We start from the raw sequence: 15,678 nt of genomic DNA on the forward strand, positions 1-15,678 counted from the left end.
AGAGGAAAAGTACAACATAAATGTTCGGTGTCTTGTGTCCAAGTACTTGACCAGTATCTCAGCATTATCCTCCCTCACACAAGTCTCCACACTAATCTTCACATTAACCCTACTTTTGCATAAACGCTCCCAGTGACCCTAACCCTAACAGAAAAGGTCAAATTTAGCTGGCTTCTAGTCTCCTTCAGCAGAGTTACCATTCTGTTGTATAGCTTGACAAAGGGGACTCGCTGCAGCCCTGAAACGGTCTTTGGTTTGTACATCTGGTGTAGGTTGTGAATACATATGATGATTTCTTCAATTTTGTGTGTACCTCATAGATTTTTTGCTGTTTATAGGGTTCACTAAACATTCAGCTGTATACAGCAGCACTGTTATCATTGTACAAACCAGTGCTGCCTGGCGGGGTTCAATGGATCGCATAACCAGCAGCTGCTGACACCATAATGAGGCTGGGCCCAACATCAGCCACAGTCAAAGTGATAGTCGTTCATGGGCGGCTACCATTACTATCAACCTTCATAGACATTGTCATGTGCTGTAGTTTTAGATCATTTTTTGTTTTTGTTTTTTTCGAACAACACGTTTTTTTGTGCATATACATTTTTTCTTCACATAACAGCACATACATTAAAACAAAATAAATACATAGTAAAGAACAGAAGCTGCTGCCTGTAAGTTACTATGAAATGATATTTAATGAGTAAATGGTCTACTTCCTGCTGAAATGATCAAAGGACGTAATTAGAGTTAAACTAGTCAGTCTTCAAATGATTTCTACTTGGGGACATTTCCATTATAGAAATGAACATAATGAATAGGAAATTAGATGTCTTATATTGCCATATAATCTCTGTCACCTGTATCTATAAGATGTCTTAACAGTTTTATTCTTAAAGAGAATCTGTATTGTTAAAATCGCACAAAAGTAAACATACCAGTGCGTTAGGGGACATCTCCTATTACCCTCTGTCACAATTTAGCCGCTCCTCGCCGCATTAAAAGTGGTTAAAAACAGTTTTAAAAAGTTTGTTTATAAACAAACAAAATGGCCACCAAAACAGGAAGTAGGTTGATGTACAGTATGTCCACACATAGAAAATACATCCATGCTCAAGCAGACTGTATACACCCTTCCTTTTAAATCTCAAGAGATCATTTGTGTGTTTATTTGCCCCTGCAGCTATCTTCCACTGAAGTGTCAGGCTGTTTCTTCCTGCAGAGTGCAGACAGCTCTGCCTGTATGTAATTCCTCAGTATGTGAAAGCACAGCCAGCTCAGAGGAGAATTTATCCAGCTTGTAAAAGAGAAGAGAGAAGAGAGAAGCTGCCCTAATCTAAATTATACACAGGCAGTGTGCAGAGAGGGGCCTGGAGGGGGGAGATGCATCACAGAACCACAACACTGAAGAACTTGGCAGCCTTCCAGACACAGGCTGACAAATCTGACAAGAGACAGATAAGTTGATTTATTACAGAGATGGTGATAGTAGAACGTGCTGCAGTAAGCCAGAACACATTAGAATAGCTTTTGGAACTTGTAGGATGATAAAAAACAGGATGCAATTTTTGTTACGGAGTCTCTTTAAAGTGGTATAAAACCCTGACATAATATTCAATAAAAACATGTTACAAGTTCCCAAAAGTACAGTTTTTTGCTTTGAGAGCCGACTTTGCATTTTATTAATAACGGTTTTTATTCATTATCTATTGAAGGCAGAAATGCTTTGAGTTTCTGTCTGTGTCCAGGAGCTTCTGCACAGTCAGAGAATGCGTGACATTTCTCACTTGATACAAATAAGTAAACACAAGATAAAATTATCTCCACTTCGGATGCGTCCAGATTTCTCTGCACTGAACTTTCAAGTCCTGTGTGTCACCCTTTGAACGCTGTTCTAGTAAAGAAAAAATGCTAGTTGAATATAATAAGCTGTAAATAATTTTTTAGAGTAAAGAAGAAATACTGGGTTTCATTCCGCTTTAATTGAGAAAAAATAAAAAGTGCTATAAACGCAAAATCATTCTTTTTTAAAAGTTAATTTCCTAGTTACAATGCAGACCTTCTGGCTAGAACACCATCTCTATAACTGACTTGATTCTGCACTAAATATTCAATACTGTTTGTTGTAAGGGCTGGGACCAACCAGAAAGCGTGAACCACTATCCCATTCGTTTTTGGCAGCAATTTTTGCAGCATTTTTTAAGCGATTTCCAACATTTTTTAAGCGGTTTTGAATTTAATGTGATCGATTTGTACAACGACTGCGAATTCCATAGCGGTTTGTAATTTCCTTAGGTTTGGAGGTAAAATCTCTGCAAAAGTGCTTTGACCAGCCATCTTGAAGCAATCCTATACTATGTGAACCACAAATACTCCAAAACTGCTGCAGAAACCGCAATTGTGATTTTGGAAAATCACAATCACTACTGTGGGCTCATCTCCTTTGATTTTCATTAACCTAGTGTCAGCGACTTAAAACCGCTGATGAAATCACTCTAGTGGGCCTCAGGCCTAACTCTTTGTGGAGAATTAGCATTATAACCAGCCAAATAGCATTCTCAGAAAGTGGTCAGTAATGCCCATTTCCAAAAATCTGTCATGACGCAGCTCAATTTATTGGGTAAACAAATTTCAGCATCCTTTACATTCCTATACAAAGATCTCTATATTAAATACGTAGGCATTAACTTGACTAAAGATAGTGGAGCATTATATAAATTAAAGAGGATCTGTATTGATAAAAAATGCCACTTGGGGGGTACTCACCTCTGGATCCTATCGAGGCTTCCCCATCCTCCTCTCTGTCCCACAGCAGCAGCAATAGAGCTCCACAAACGGCGGGGATGTAAATAGTTACCTTACCGACTCCTTCCCGGCTCCAGCGCAGTCTCCTGCGCCTGCACAGTAGAGCGGACCCGACTGAGATCGGCTATTTCCGCCTATTTCCGAGCGGAGAGCCGCAACAGCCGCTGGAACAGGAAAAGGTAAATATTGCACAGCCTGACAAATTGCCTGCTGTGCATTCAGTGGGCTGCAGCGAGACCACCGTGGGATGGAGGAGGACAGGGGAAGCCTAGATAGGATCCAGAGGCTTCCCCCTCCCGAGGTGAGTACCCCCTAGGGGAACTATTTTTTTAATAGTCTCTTTAAGCTATTTAAGTTTAAACAGTAGAGCGCCCTCTACTGTTTAAACTTCCTGCCGGGACAGGAAGAAGTGAAGCATGCCAGACCCGGAGACCAGACCAGAGCAGAGAAGACAGTGGAGACCTGGGGAGTCGCACCGGTGGAGCAGGTAATGTATTGCAGCTGTATTGCGTCGGTCATAGGGCACTCGAGCGCCGCTAGCGACGAGCTCCCTTCCAGCAGGCGATCGACGGTAATTTCCCGCATGGAGCGATCGACGGGATCGATCTATTTCGGGACGAAATAGATCAAAATTTAGCATGTAGCGTGAACGATGTGACAGCAGATTCGATCCCAGTGATCGAATCTGCTGTCGATCGGCGGGGAATCGGCCTAGTGTATGGCCAGCTTAACAATATTTAATGGGCGAGAAGAACTTTACAGCGGTCAAAATACACTCCCCCCTCACAAAAATCACTTATCTAATTGTATCTTTCCATCTATCTGTCCATTTACCTGTAGACACCTGTTGTGGCCCATGGCTTGGGGCAATGGGCCCCTACAAGCAAACCCAGGGCAGACCTTGGGTAAAAATGAAATACTTATCAAGAAAATTCCCACAATGTCCCCCGGAACTGTGGCATAGTTTCCCCCTAGTTATATAAAATATACTGATTGCTGATGCTATGATGTTTACCCATACATTTCCATAATCTGATAAAATCCTATTTAGTGTTGATACTTTACCTCAATGGAAAAGTTATTTTCTCAGAAGAAAAAAAAGAGCTAGCTTGCCGACAACGTGGTTTTCTGCTTCAAGTAATACAGGGAGCAATATCTCTGCTAAAAACATGGCATCATTTATCAAAGTGTCTCAACGAGGAAGTGCCTTTTGTGGCTCACAGCAATCAATTTCATTTCATTCTTCCATATGGAACCAGGTGAATGAAAATGGATTGAATTCAGTATGCTGCAGGAAATGGAACCCTTGACAAAGACAATATGCATATGCTCAATAACTCACATAAATTAGGTTAATAATCATTAAATGAACAGCGATATTCATGTCTAAATGCCCAGCAATAAATACAGGTCCAGAGAACATTCTTCCACCACCAGGAAGATAACAATGAAAAAAAAAAAAGACACTTACTCTCAGAGAGAACCTGGTATTACATGTACTTGGTACAAAATCCGTAAACGGCAGTGCAAAATCAATGTTTAATGTTTCTCCACAGGCAGCCAGATACACTAAAAGAACAAAAACATTGTATAAAATGAAAGGGGAAAAATCCATACAAAAGAAAAATACTGAAAAGAAAAAATACAGCCATTATGAAAGAATAAAATATTCCAGGTTTACTATAATGGTTACTGTTGTTTGATATCGATTTAATATGTACAAAAACAAATCTAAAGAAACCTTCAAAGAGACATGCATACAGTTTCTTTTGCTTTGGAAGAAAAAAAAATTAGAACAAGGCAATTCATGCTGTGAAATAAGCCATTTCTAACAAGCCTATCAGGGTTGCAACAACTATAAACTGACTGCTGGTTAAAGTGGATCCGAGGTGAACTTTTACTCATTGAATAATTGTGTTCCTTTCCTATTGTTTATAGGGCATTCCTCTAGCCAAATAAGTTTTTTGTTTTTGTTTTAATACTCTAAAGGTGGCCATACACTGGTCGATTTGCCATCAGATTCGACCAACAGATAGATCCCTCTCTGATCGAATCTGATCAGAGAGGGATCGTATGGCTACCTTTACTGCAAACAGATTGTGAACCGATTTCAGCCTGAAACCGTTCACAATCTGTGGTGGTGCTGCCGCCGCTTCCCCCCATCCCGCATACATTACCTGCTCCGCCGGCGCGACTCCCGGGTCTCCGCTCTTCTTCTCCGTCTCCGCTCTGGTCTCCAGGTCCAGCTTGCTTTACTTCTTCCTGTCTGGGGGAAGTTTAAACAGTAGAGCGCCCTCTACTGTTTAAACTTCCTGCCGGGACAGGAAGAAGGGAAGCATGCCGGAGACCAGACCAGAGCGGATACGGAGAAGAAGAGCGGAGACCCGGGAGTCGTGCTGGCAGAGCAGGTAATGTATTGCAGCTCTATTGCGTTGGTCGTCGGGCACTCGAACGCCGCTAGCGATGCGCTCTTTACCCGCGGGCGATCGACGGTTATTTTCCGCACGGCGCGATCGACGGGATCGGACGGAATGGATCGAAATTCGGCGTGTAGCGTGAACGATTGGCAGCAGATTCGATCCCAGTGATCGAATCTGCTGTCGAAACGGGCGCAAATCGGGCCAGTGTATGGCAAGCTTAACTCCCTATAAACTAAATAACCCACACCCACAGGTTTTCAGAGAGCCTTGGCAGTAGCAAGGGCTCATGGGAGCTCAGTCTGGGCAGGAGGAGGAGGAGATGTTACTAGCCAGAGATTTCAGAGGCAGAGGGGAGGAGAGAGGAGGGGGATTAGGTGTTTTTTTTTGTTACAGGCTGAGTGCTCAAGATACAGATAAGCCTGCCTCTGTGTAATGTTTACAAACAACATGGCTGCTGTCATTGTATCACAGGAAGAAATAATCATTTTCTATTAAAGCTGTTTGCAGCTAGATTTGCTGTATAAACAATCTAAACTTTAGATAAGATATATAGACAAGTTACTTGTTATAGTTAGTTTTTCATCTCGGATCCGCTTTAAGTGCAAGTACCACAACTTGCCTGCAGACATTTCTGTTACACTTGGGAAGCCAGGAATCCCCGGGCCATAATGCATAGCAGGCTTGACTTCACTGACATACAGCTTTCCCCAACCAGTAGTCCTTGTGTCCACAACACTCATCAAGATCTGTCATTATTTGTCATTATTATTTAGACAGCAAAAGGTGATGGGAAAAAGCTCACAAAAGGTTTCCTTTCTGTCCAATATGCCCCTTGAATCTCCCTGACTGGATCAAGGGATCACCTTCCCACATCTATCTGTTATAGCAGTGAAAGCCCTTCAAAGTAAGGAAAGTATCTAAAGCCCCTTTTAAATGGAGGAAGAATTTGCCAGGATTACTTCCTGTGGTCTATGAATGCATATTACAATGCACAAAAATGCATATGGTGTATGTATCCATGCACATTTTATAGCTTTGGTTCTGTCAATCTTAAAATGAAATGACCTACACTAAAAAATAGATAAATAAAACATGCCATGTGTTAAAGGCAGGTAAATGTGTACATTTAAAAGTATGCAAATGAATTCCACTTTCACTGTGAAACTGCCAATACAGTGTTGCATGTCTTTTTATAATTTAATTTTAAAAATAAGGTTTCCATTTTTTCTGTAAGAAACTCTGAGAAATAGCTGTATTTTATATGCACAGAAAAACAAAGTAAGAAAACTAACGTAACAAAATAGAAGTGGAATTTCCCTCTGAGTCTTAAACTGGAATTTCTTTTATCAAATTTTCATTATTATAGAAAATGAAACAACATTTATGGGTGAAATGATAAACTTATCTGAACGCAAAAATGTCACAATACATCATCTATAAAGATCTTTAAGTCTTCTACAAAACACTGCCTTAGTTATGTACTAATAACATAAATTCAACAACAAAAGAAGAATAAAATATTTCACCGTTTTCTTGCTGTTTGGTAGAGCAATCAATCCAATTATGCTGATTTGCTGCCCAGATCATCTCAAACTGATGAAACATAATTTTCAAGTTCCAAGTATATGGGACAAAGTTATATAAATCTGGCGGGCTGTCACTGGACCAATCTTGGATCAGATCTAAAATAAAATCAGAAGAGTAAGTGAAACTAAATGATACTAATCGTATGAAATGCATATAGGTAAAAGGTATTGCGGTCTATGAAGAAAACTTGGTTTTAAGTAGATGCAGGCAGGCAATACATAAACAGCACAGGAATTATTTACCACCCAATCAAATCTTAAAGAGACCCTGAAGCCTCCTAAAATTATACTTTTTTTATCCAGTTTTCTTAAGCATTAATGGGCTAACTGAAATTCCTGCTATCCCACGGCAAAACGAGGCTTTATTCACCCCTAAATACCGGAGCAAAAATCCACGACTTTCCTGATCGTGGATTTTGCGGGAAGTGGCCTAATGACCCCAGATACGCTGCTGACCCATCTGACTGAGGGTCAATACGGAAGGTGAGTGCCCACTTCTGAGGGTGAGATGGTGGTGTAGTTCACTGAGGAGGAGTTTTGTGCATTCTGCAGTTGCCAAAATCCTGAATGTGCTGGAAGATTAATCCACTTGTGGATTAAAATGGACTTTGATGTGCACTTTTTAGCAGGGCTGTGGAGTCGGTACAAAAATCTTCTGACTCCAACTCCGACTCCTCAGTTTCTGAAACCACGACTCCAACTCCGAGTGCCCAAAATTGCTCCGACTCCTCGACTCCGACTCCACAACCCTGCTTTTTAGGACTTTGTAATTGTGTATTTTGATTTGTGAAAGAGCACCGCCATTTTTTCCCCCTTAATAGTGTAAAGTGCAAGGTGTCCATTTATGAAAATGGTTTAGGTTCCTTGCCCACTAGTGCATTGCTGATGCCATTTTTAAGCAAAAACGATATGCAAGGAAATCAGAAGTGCAAATACTACACTTTCAGATGTTTCCAACCATGCATTGCATTTCAGCATGGCAATGCAACACATGGTTGCATGCAATTTTGTGCAAACGCATTGCATACTCCATTCATGTTAATTTGGGAAATTAATAGAAATTTGGGCATCCAATACTTCATTGAAATCCTCTGGCACCCAAATTTCCTGTTTCCGGCTGGCTAGCTTAAAATCAGCAAGGTAGAGTGCTGCTTATACATAACCAAATAAGTTAGCTTGGCACAGTCCAATTAAAAAACTTCTACAGTGTATGCCCTTTGATATTTTTTCATTACACTACAGTTTAATTTATATTTGAAAGCATTTCAAATGTCGAACCACTGCTGAATTATTAACATCAACTTTTAAAAAAAGCTAGACGCTTCTGATCTACAGTATATCTGCAGCTAGAAGTCCAAGGCCTAAGTATCAGTTTAATTCTAGTTTTCAAGCACAATTATGAATCAATCACTAGGAATGGTCAGTTGTTTGGAAGGCCTTTCATTACTTAAAGTGAACCTCCAGACTAAAAATCGACTCAGCAGGGCTGAAAAGGCCTGGTGTTTCTTTAACAGTTTCACAGCATCAGAACTTTGTTTCTCTTATACAAGCCTCATTTTTAGCTGCACAGAAGAAAACTGCCCGGGCAGTTTTCCCCTTATGCTGTGCAAAGCATGATGGGATTTCTGATGTTGATCTCGTTCTGCTGTTTTGGTGCAATTTTTTTTTTTTACATTTTGAATTTGACATTTGAAGACTAGTGTGTGCAGCTGGGAGGGGGTTATCAGGGGTTATCAGGACACTGGACAGTTGGAACTGTGTCTCATGCTCCCTGTCACCTCCTTTCAACCAAAAAGATGGCTGCCCCCATGACAAAGATGGCAGCCCCCATGAATCACAAACATTTGCCTGTTATTTTAAAACAGGGTGGGTAAAAGATGATATTACCTATCTATTCTAATTAACATAACTAATGTAACTTAATGACAGTATGTTTGTTTAGGCCGAAGTTCCCCTTTAAAGAGGAACTCCAGTGAAAATGTAATAAAAAAATGTGCTTCATTTTTACAATAATTATGTATGAATGATTTAGTCAGTGTTTGCCCATTGTAAAATCTTTTAAATCCCCGATTTACATTCTGACATTTATTACATGGTAACATTTTTACTGCTGGCAGGTGATGTAGCTGCTGCATGCTTTTTTGGCAGTTGGAAACAGCTGTAAACAGCTATTTCCCACAATGCAGCAAGGGTCACAGACAGGAAACTGCCAGGAGTACGTACTCAGAGTTTCTTGTGGGAGCGGTTTCACCACAATATCAGCCATACAGCGCCCCCTGATAGTCTGTTTGTGAAAAGGAATAGATTTCTCATGTAAAAGGGGGTATCAGCTATTGATTGGGATAAAGTTCAATTCTTGGTCGGAGTTTCTCTTTAAGTGAAGCATGGATTCAAGGAAGACAGTTCAACAGAAGAATGCTAAGAGGGCATATCACAACGCTGCAAAATAAATGAAAAATACATAATAGTTGCCAGTTATTTACCTGTAAAGAAGCCCTTTTGAGCAAAAATAAAGTGGTATGTTGCTTTGTAAACCTCTAACTCACAATGCCACGACTGGGGCATATTCCACACCCGTGGGTAGCTGGCATTTATATGGAACTATGGAAAAAGAACAAAATAAGCATTACAATAAAACAAATATAGCATAGGAAATGGATCACATCAATTTAATCAGCTTCGTTTTTTAGGAGCTTAAAGGGTCACTTAAGTCAAACAAAAAAAATGAGTTTTACTCACCTGGGGCTTCCAATAGCCCCCTGCAGCTGTCCGGTGCCCAAGCTGTCTCCCTCCGATCCTCCTGTCCCCGCCGGCAGCCACTTCCGGTTTCGGTGACAGGAGCCGACAGGCTGGGAACGCGAGTGATTCTTTGCGTTCCCAGCCGCAATAGCGCCCTGTAGGACAGGAGGATCGGAGGGAGACGGCGTGGGCGCCAGACAGCTGCAGGGGGCTATTGGAAGCCCCAGGTGAGTACAAATAATTTTTTGGGGGATGACTTAAGTATGCCTTTAAGATAAACCTGCAACTTCATTTGCCAAAATAAAGAAAGATCTGCTTTACAACACAGAACTGCTTGCTACATATTATAAAGGGGACTCGTTCAAGTGATCAGAAATTCTAATCGGATTGGTTGTAAATAATCTCTACAATCGATTACAAACAATTATAAAAATAGTCGTCCGATTGAATTTTCATCACATCAAAATTTGGATTTTCTTGTCGGTTGTGATAGATAGGAAGCAAAGATTGGTTCGTTGATGGTGTAAGTGAACGATTTTTCTTCCAAACAGAGTTATCTGATTTAGTCAGTGTTCGCCCATTGTAAATTATTTTAAATCCCTGATTTACATTCTGACATTTATTACATGGTGACATTTTTACTGTTGGCAGATGATGTAGCTGCTGCATGCTTTTTTGGCAGTTGGAAACAGCTGTAAACAGCTATTTCCCACAATGCAGCAAGGTCCACAGACAGGAAACTGCCAGGAGTACGTACTCAGAGTTTCTTGTGGGTGGGGTTTCACCACAATATCAGTCATACAGCGCCCCCTGATGGTCTGCTTGTGAAAAGGAATAGATTTCTCATGTAAAAGGGGGTATCAGCTACTGATTGGGATAAAGTTCAATTCTTGGTCGGAGTTTCTCTTTAAGTAACATGTGACTCATAGACCCATCTGGTTAGTTCCTGATAAACAAATGTGAAGGAAGTTCACCAGACTCAAATGATCATATACAGACCTGAATGAAAAGATTCACATATAAGATGGCTTACTACAGCACCATCAGTACAATATGGTGTATAAAGGCTGTAGCACTACAGCATGCCACTAAAGGACCCTATTTCTATAGATGTGCACATCTAAAGGGATATAGGGGAAACCTTCATGAATGTGCCCTGCTCCTGCATCTCACGTTTTCACTTTCTGATGCCTCACCAGTACATTGGCACTAATGGAGTGAGTAGTGGGGCAGGATGGCTCCTCCTATTGGCTGGTTCCTTTGCCTGTACATTTTACTGAAAGGCTGTTTGTTAGTTACCGACAGCTTCAGACGGGAGGTAAAATACCGAACATCTCACTTGCGTTACCCAGTGCTCTAATCTTTATACATTCATATCTGAGGTATTTACCACACAAGTTGGTAGTTTACCTCACTAGTCAGTAGGTAATTTTAGTGAAATTTGTGAAATGACATGTGGCGCGATGTTTGGTAAAATCAGCTGGTGTCTGCATTACCATATGCAGTAATGCTTAGTGAATGCAGCCCTTACTGCTTTATCACAATACATCTCTGGTCAGTGCAGAAATAACGTCTGGGTAGCACTATAAGGTGCCTGAAAAGCTCTACAACTGAAAACAATTCAGCCAATACAAATACCATCCCCCATAAATAAAAAGGATCAAATGAAAAATGTATTTCCTGATTTATTCCAAGTAAAGTTCTTACTTGCAGTTTTTATAATACCTCTTTATGATCTTGCATATATCAAGGATTTATTTTGTTCAGAAATTTATTGTGACAAGAAATACAGGCATCTTATCAACATTCAAACAGCATTAACCTGCAACCTATATGCATTTTCTGCCAGCTCACATTGCATTATATCAAGTGAAAGAGAGCTGTATCTGTCATAATTTATGCATCTGTACTTTATTTTCAAGATTGGGTTTGTAACCAAATTTGTAACTGGTCCCTGTTTGCAAACTGCATTTCAGGCAATGAGCTAGGCATCCCTACTAAGCAATGCCTAAGATAAAAACAAATGGTCACATACAAAGTATATTACGCAAGCACAGCCAGCAAATGTAATTAATTAACTGCTCGGCGTGATTTTTTTCAGACTAGAATTCAGGTATTGTGTCTCCTGTTAGTGTTACAGCTCCCTATTTATTTCTATGTGAAAGTAAAGCAAGGGCCTGTATGACAACCCTTAAAGAGAACCAGAGGTGGGTTTTAAATCCAACAAGCATACAGACTGTCCCTTCTATCCCCGCCTCCGTAAGCCAATTGGAGGAAGCTTACGGAGGTGGAGGGAAGGGACACAGGCGGGGAGCTGCGCTATACAGGGGGCAGGGGAGCAGCAGTGACTGACAGCCTTCAGGTAAACAGCCAGCTGACATTCTGCATGTCGCTAGTCTGGCGTTTTTTTTTATGGGGGACAGCAGAGCTTGGGGGGAGCCTGGAGACGGTGTGTAAAGACACAAAGGCTGCTAATTGTACACAGCACTTGCCTATGTCCTAATAGGATTTTTCAAACCCACCTGGGGTTATCTTTAAAGAGAATCTGTATTGTTAAAATCGCACAAAAGTAAACATACCAGTGTGTTAGGGGACATCTCCTATTACCCTCTGTCACAATTTCGCCGCTCCCCGCCGCATTAAAAGTAGTCAAAAACAGTTTTAAAAAGTTTATATAAGAGAGAACAGAGGCGCCAAAAGGATAAAAGGGGTTTTAAAGGAGCTTAAAAGCCAAAACTTGGTAATTAGAGGAGGCAGTGGTGGACTTACCCCCTCCAAGCAGACACAACACGACTGTACATTCAGTCTATTTATTAACGAACTCCAGATAAAACAAAGCAACGCATTTCACGGGTCAGCGCCCGCTTCCTCAGGCAATAGAAAAAGGAGTTACAGCATCTAGCAAAACAAACGACACTCAGCGCCTCTACCTACATACATACATACTACACTATTGGGGCTCTTTGTGTTCCTCTGTTTATCTAGTTTTAAAAAGTTTGTTTATAAACAAACAAAATGGCCACCAAAACAGGAAGTAGGTTGATGTACAATATGTCCACACATAGAAAATACATCCATACACAAGCAGGCTGTATACAGCTTTCCTTTTGAATCTCAAAAGATCATTTGTGTGTTTACCTTCTGTCCCCTTCTTCTCTCATGCACTGAACATTACAGGCTTCCTGCAGACAGCTCTGCCTGTGCCTGTGTTTGTAATTCCTCAGTATGTGTCAGCCAGCTACTTTCACAGCCTAACAGAGGAGGATTTTTATCCAGCTCTCTTCTATCACTGATAAGATAGCAGAGAAGCTGCTGGCTTATGTAAATAAAACACACACTGGAGTGTGCATAGAGGAACAGACCAGCACGGAAGAGTTGGCAGCCTTCCAGACACAGGCCGACAAGTCTGACAGGGGAAAGATACATTGATTTATTACAGAGACCGTGATAGTACAAAGTGCTGCAGTGAGCCAGAACAGATTAGAATAGGTTTAGGAACTTGTAGGATGGTAGAAAAAACGTTGTAATTTTTGTCACAGAGTCACTTTAAGTGGCCATCTCTTTGAAAGTGTTGCCTTCTTAAAAGAAAGTATTTGTGATTAATCAGGGTGGGGTGATTATTTGAGGTGTTTCACAGTGCATCACTGCTGAGTATGCAAATTGTCCATTTGTTGTCCCTGAGAGCTACACACCTCCAGAACTGCAGGAATGCAATGATGTGTCAGCTTGTTAATTGTACAGAGCCACAATAATCTAACATGCATTCAGACCGTTTCTGACTGTTTGATCTTCCATCCGTTTCAAGTCCTGACCCATAAAGCCATATTAATCCATGCCATGCACTGATGAGGATCAACCAGTCTGCAACAGTCTGTATGCTTGTTGGATTAGTTTGGCTCTGTAATAATAACACGCTGACACATCACTGCATTCCAGCGGTTCTGGAGGTGTGTTTAGCTATCAAGGACAACAAAGAGATGATTTGCATATTTAAGCAGTGATGCATTGCACCTCACTCCACCCTGGATAATCGCAAATACTTTGTTTTAAGAATGCAAATTGTTGTTTTTTCAAAGTCCAAACAGGTAGGTTACGTCACACCTTAATCACATACGGGCTGATAGCAATTAATGGTAGGTACACACCATACAATTTTCTGGCAGATTTACCTGCCAAATCGATTATTTCCAACATGTCTGATCTAAATTTCGATAAATTTTTTGATTTTACGTTTTTTTAAATAGTTTTTTGATCGATTTTCATTCAGTTATGTAAAAATTGATCGAAAAAATTATAAAAAAAAAAGAACAGACAATTGAATGTTAGATGTTAGCAATAATTAGAAATGTTAGAAATTATCGATCTGGCAGGTAAATCTGTCAGAAAATTGTATGGTGTGTACCTAGCATAAAATGCAAGGTTGGTTTTCATTCCCTGTGAATGCTATAAACGTGTTACAAAGAAGGAACCTTACATTATTATGTAGTACAGTATTAAGTACAGTATATTATATTTTCCTTTTTTGCCTGTAGATTTAGAAGTGGTATGTAGATATGCTAAAATATATAGTGAAGCTGAAATAATAAAAAAGTAAATTAAAAAAATTAAAACTTACTGCAAGCATTTCAGCTTCCAGAAGAGTCCTGAATTGCATGCTAGTGGTAGTGTCAACATGTAACAACTGTCCTTTAATGGTAGGAGAGTAGCCTAAAAAAAGACCAAATGAAAAGGACTGACATGATATACGAAAACACCATAACAAAATTCAAGAAAGAATACAGAAAAAAAGAGAATAAGCAAATGCTACGGTAGCTACTTTGTTTTATTTTTTCTGGGACAGTTTAGATTGTTGGCAATGTTCTGTTGGAAGAACTCCTGTCCCAGAGGTTGGTGCCAGCAAAACAGTAAGTAACAGGATACAACTCCAAAAGGAAGATAAACCATAGTGTAACATGTAGCAATAAATCACTTCAATCAACTGTTCATTTCATTCATAAAAGTATTTATTTACAAAGCCATAAAAGTAGAATAAAAGCATACAGTGAGGTAAATTATTGTTTGACCACATGCTTGAATTTGTAAGTAACAAAAACAAACACTTTGTCCTTTTCATGGTAGTTTAATTCTAAGATGAACACAAGATCATCAAAAATCCAGAAAAAAATACATTACATAAAAGTTTTAAATTGATTTTCATGTCATTGAGTGAAGTGAGTATTTAAACAACAAGAACGAAGTGCAAGAACTGGATAAGGTTGTGATGATTGTGCTGCAGCCAGAGGTTCCTATTCCAAAATAGGTGATAAACATTTGCTGATAAAACCTTGGGACTCATAATAATGCAAAATTCAATCTCGGTTCCTGTACCCAAATCAGCATATTTTTGCAGTCAACAGTCAGTCAGAGCACCTGATCTGCAAGCTTGTTCAGGGGCTGTGGCTAAAAGTTTTAGCCACAGCCCCTGAACAAGAGACACAGGATCAGCAGGAGAGTTAGGCAACTGGTATTATTTTAAAAGGAAAAATCCATATCCTTTTCAGTTTATGTTCACTATAAGTGTTCTGGCTGAAAGAAGGCGGTTCAAGAATTTCATTTTACGGCACATGGTCCTCTATCCATTTGCTGCTCAATGCGGTGAAGTTGCCATGTACACTTAGCGGAAAAACAGCCCCAAAGCACAATCTTTCTACCTCCATTCTTTGACTGAGGGGATGGTATCCTTTGGGTTATACTCACTTATTTGCCTTTCTCCACACACAGAACTTTGTGTTGATGCCAAACAGCTTGTTTGTGTCTCATCTAATCACAGCTCTTTCTCACAAGCCTTCTTGGAATCCTTTTTCTGGTAAACTAAAGATGGTGCTTTACATGTCCAGGAAGACCTTGAAATTATAATGGGAGAAACTGGTTCTGTGGGCAGGTGTGCTTTATATACATAATGAGGTGAGATCAGGAGTATCTATTATTGATTAATTGATTGATGATAATCTGTACACCACGTGGAGTCTTAATATGTGGAAGACAGAATTCTGGCTGGGTTGTAGGGGATCAAATACTTATTTCACTCAATGACATACTAATCCATTTCTAACTTTTATGTGTTTTTATGGATTTTTGGTTGGTATTCT

The 15,678-nt window shown here is 40.1% G+C and overlaps 1 protein-coding gene across 1 annotated transcript in view; it reads right to left on the reverse strand.

The window, feature by feature from the left end:
- BLTP1 (bridge-like lipid transfer protein family member 1) overlaps positions 1-15,678 on the reverse strand; it is a 399,009-nt gene that overhangs the window by 263,696 nt on the left and 119,635 nt on the right. The window contains exons 13-16 of the mRNA XM_068280272.1: positions 14,166-14,257; positions 9,295-9,412; positions 6,752-6,907; positions 4,277-4,374 (exon numbers count right to left, since the gene is read on the reverse strand). Coding sequence (XP_068136373.1) covers positions 4,277-4,374; positions 6,752-6,907; positions 9,295-9,412; positions 14,166-14,257 — 464 coding nt within the window. The remainder of the gene's footprint in view (positions 1-4,276; positions 4,375-6,751; positions 6,908-9,294; positions 9,413-14,165; positions 14,258-15,678) is intronic.

The sequence above is a fragment of the Hyperolius riggenbachi genome, chromosome 1, assembly GCF_040937935.1.
Source record: "Hyperolius riggenbachi isolate aHypRig1 chromosome 1, aHypRig1.pri, whole genome shotgun sequence".
NCBI lineage: Eukaryota > Metazoa > Chordata > Amphibia > Anura > Hyperoliidae > Hyperolius > Hyperolius riggenbachi.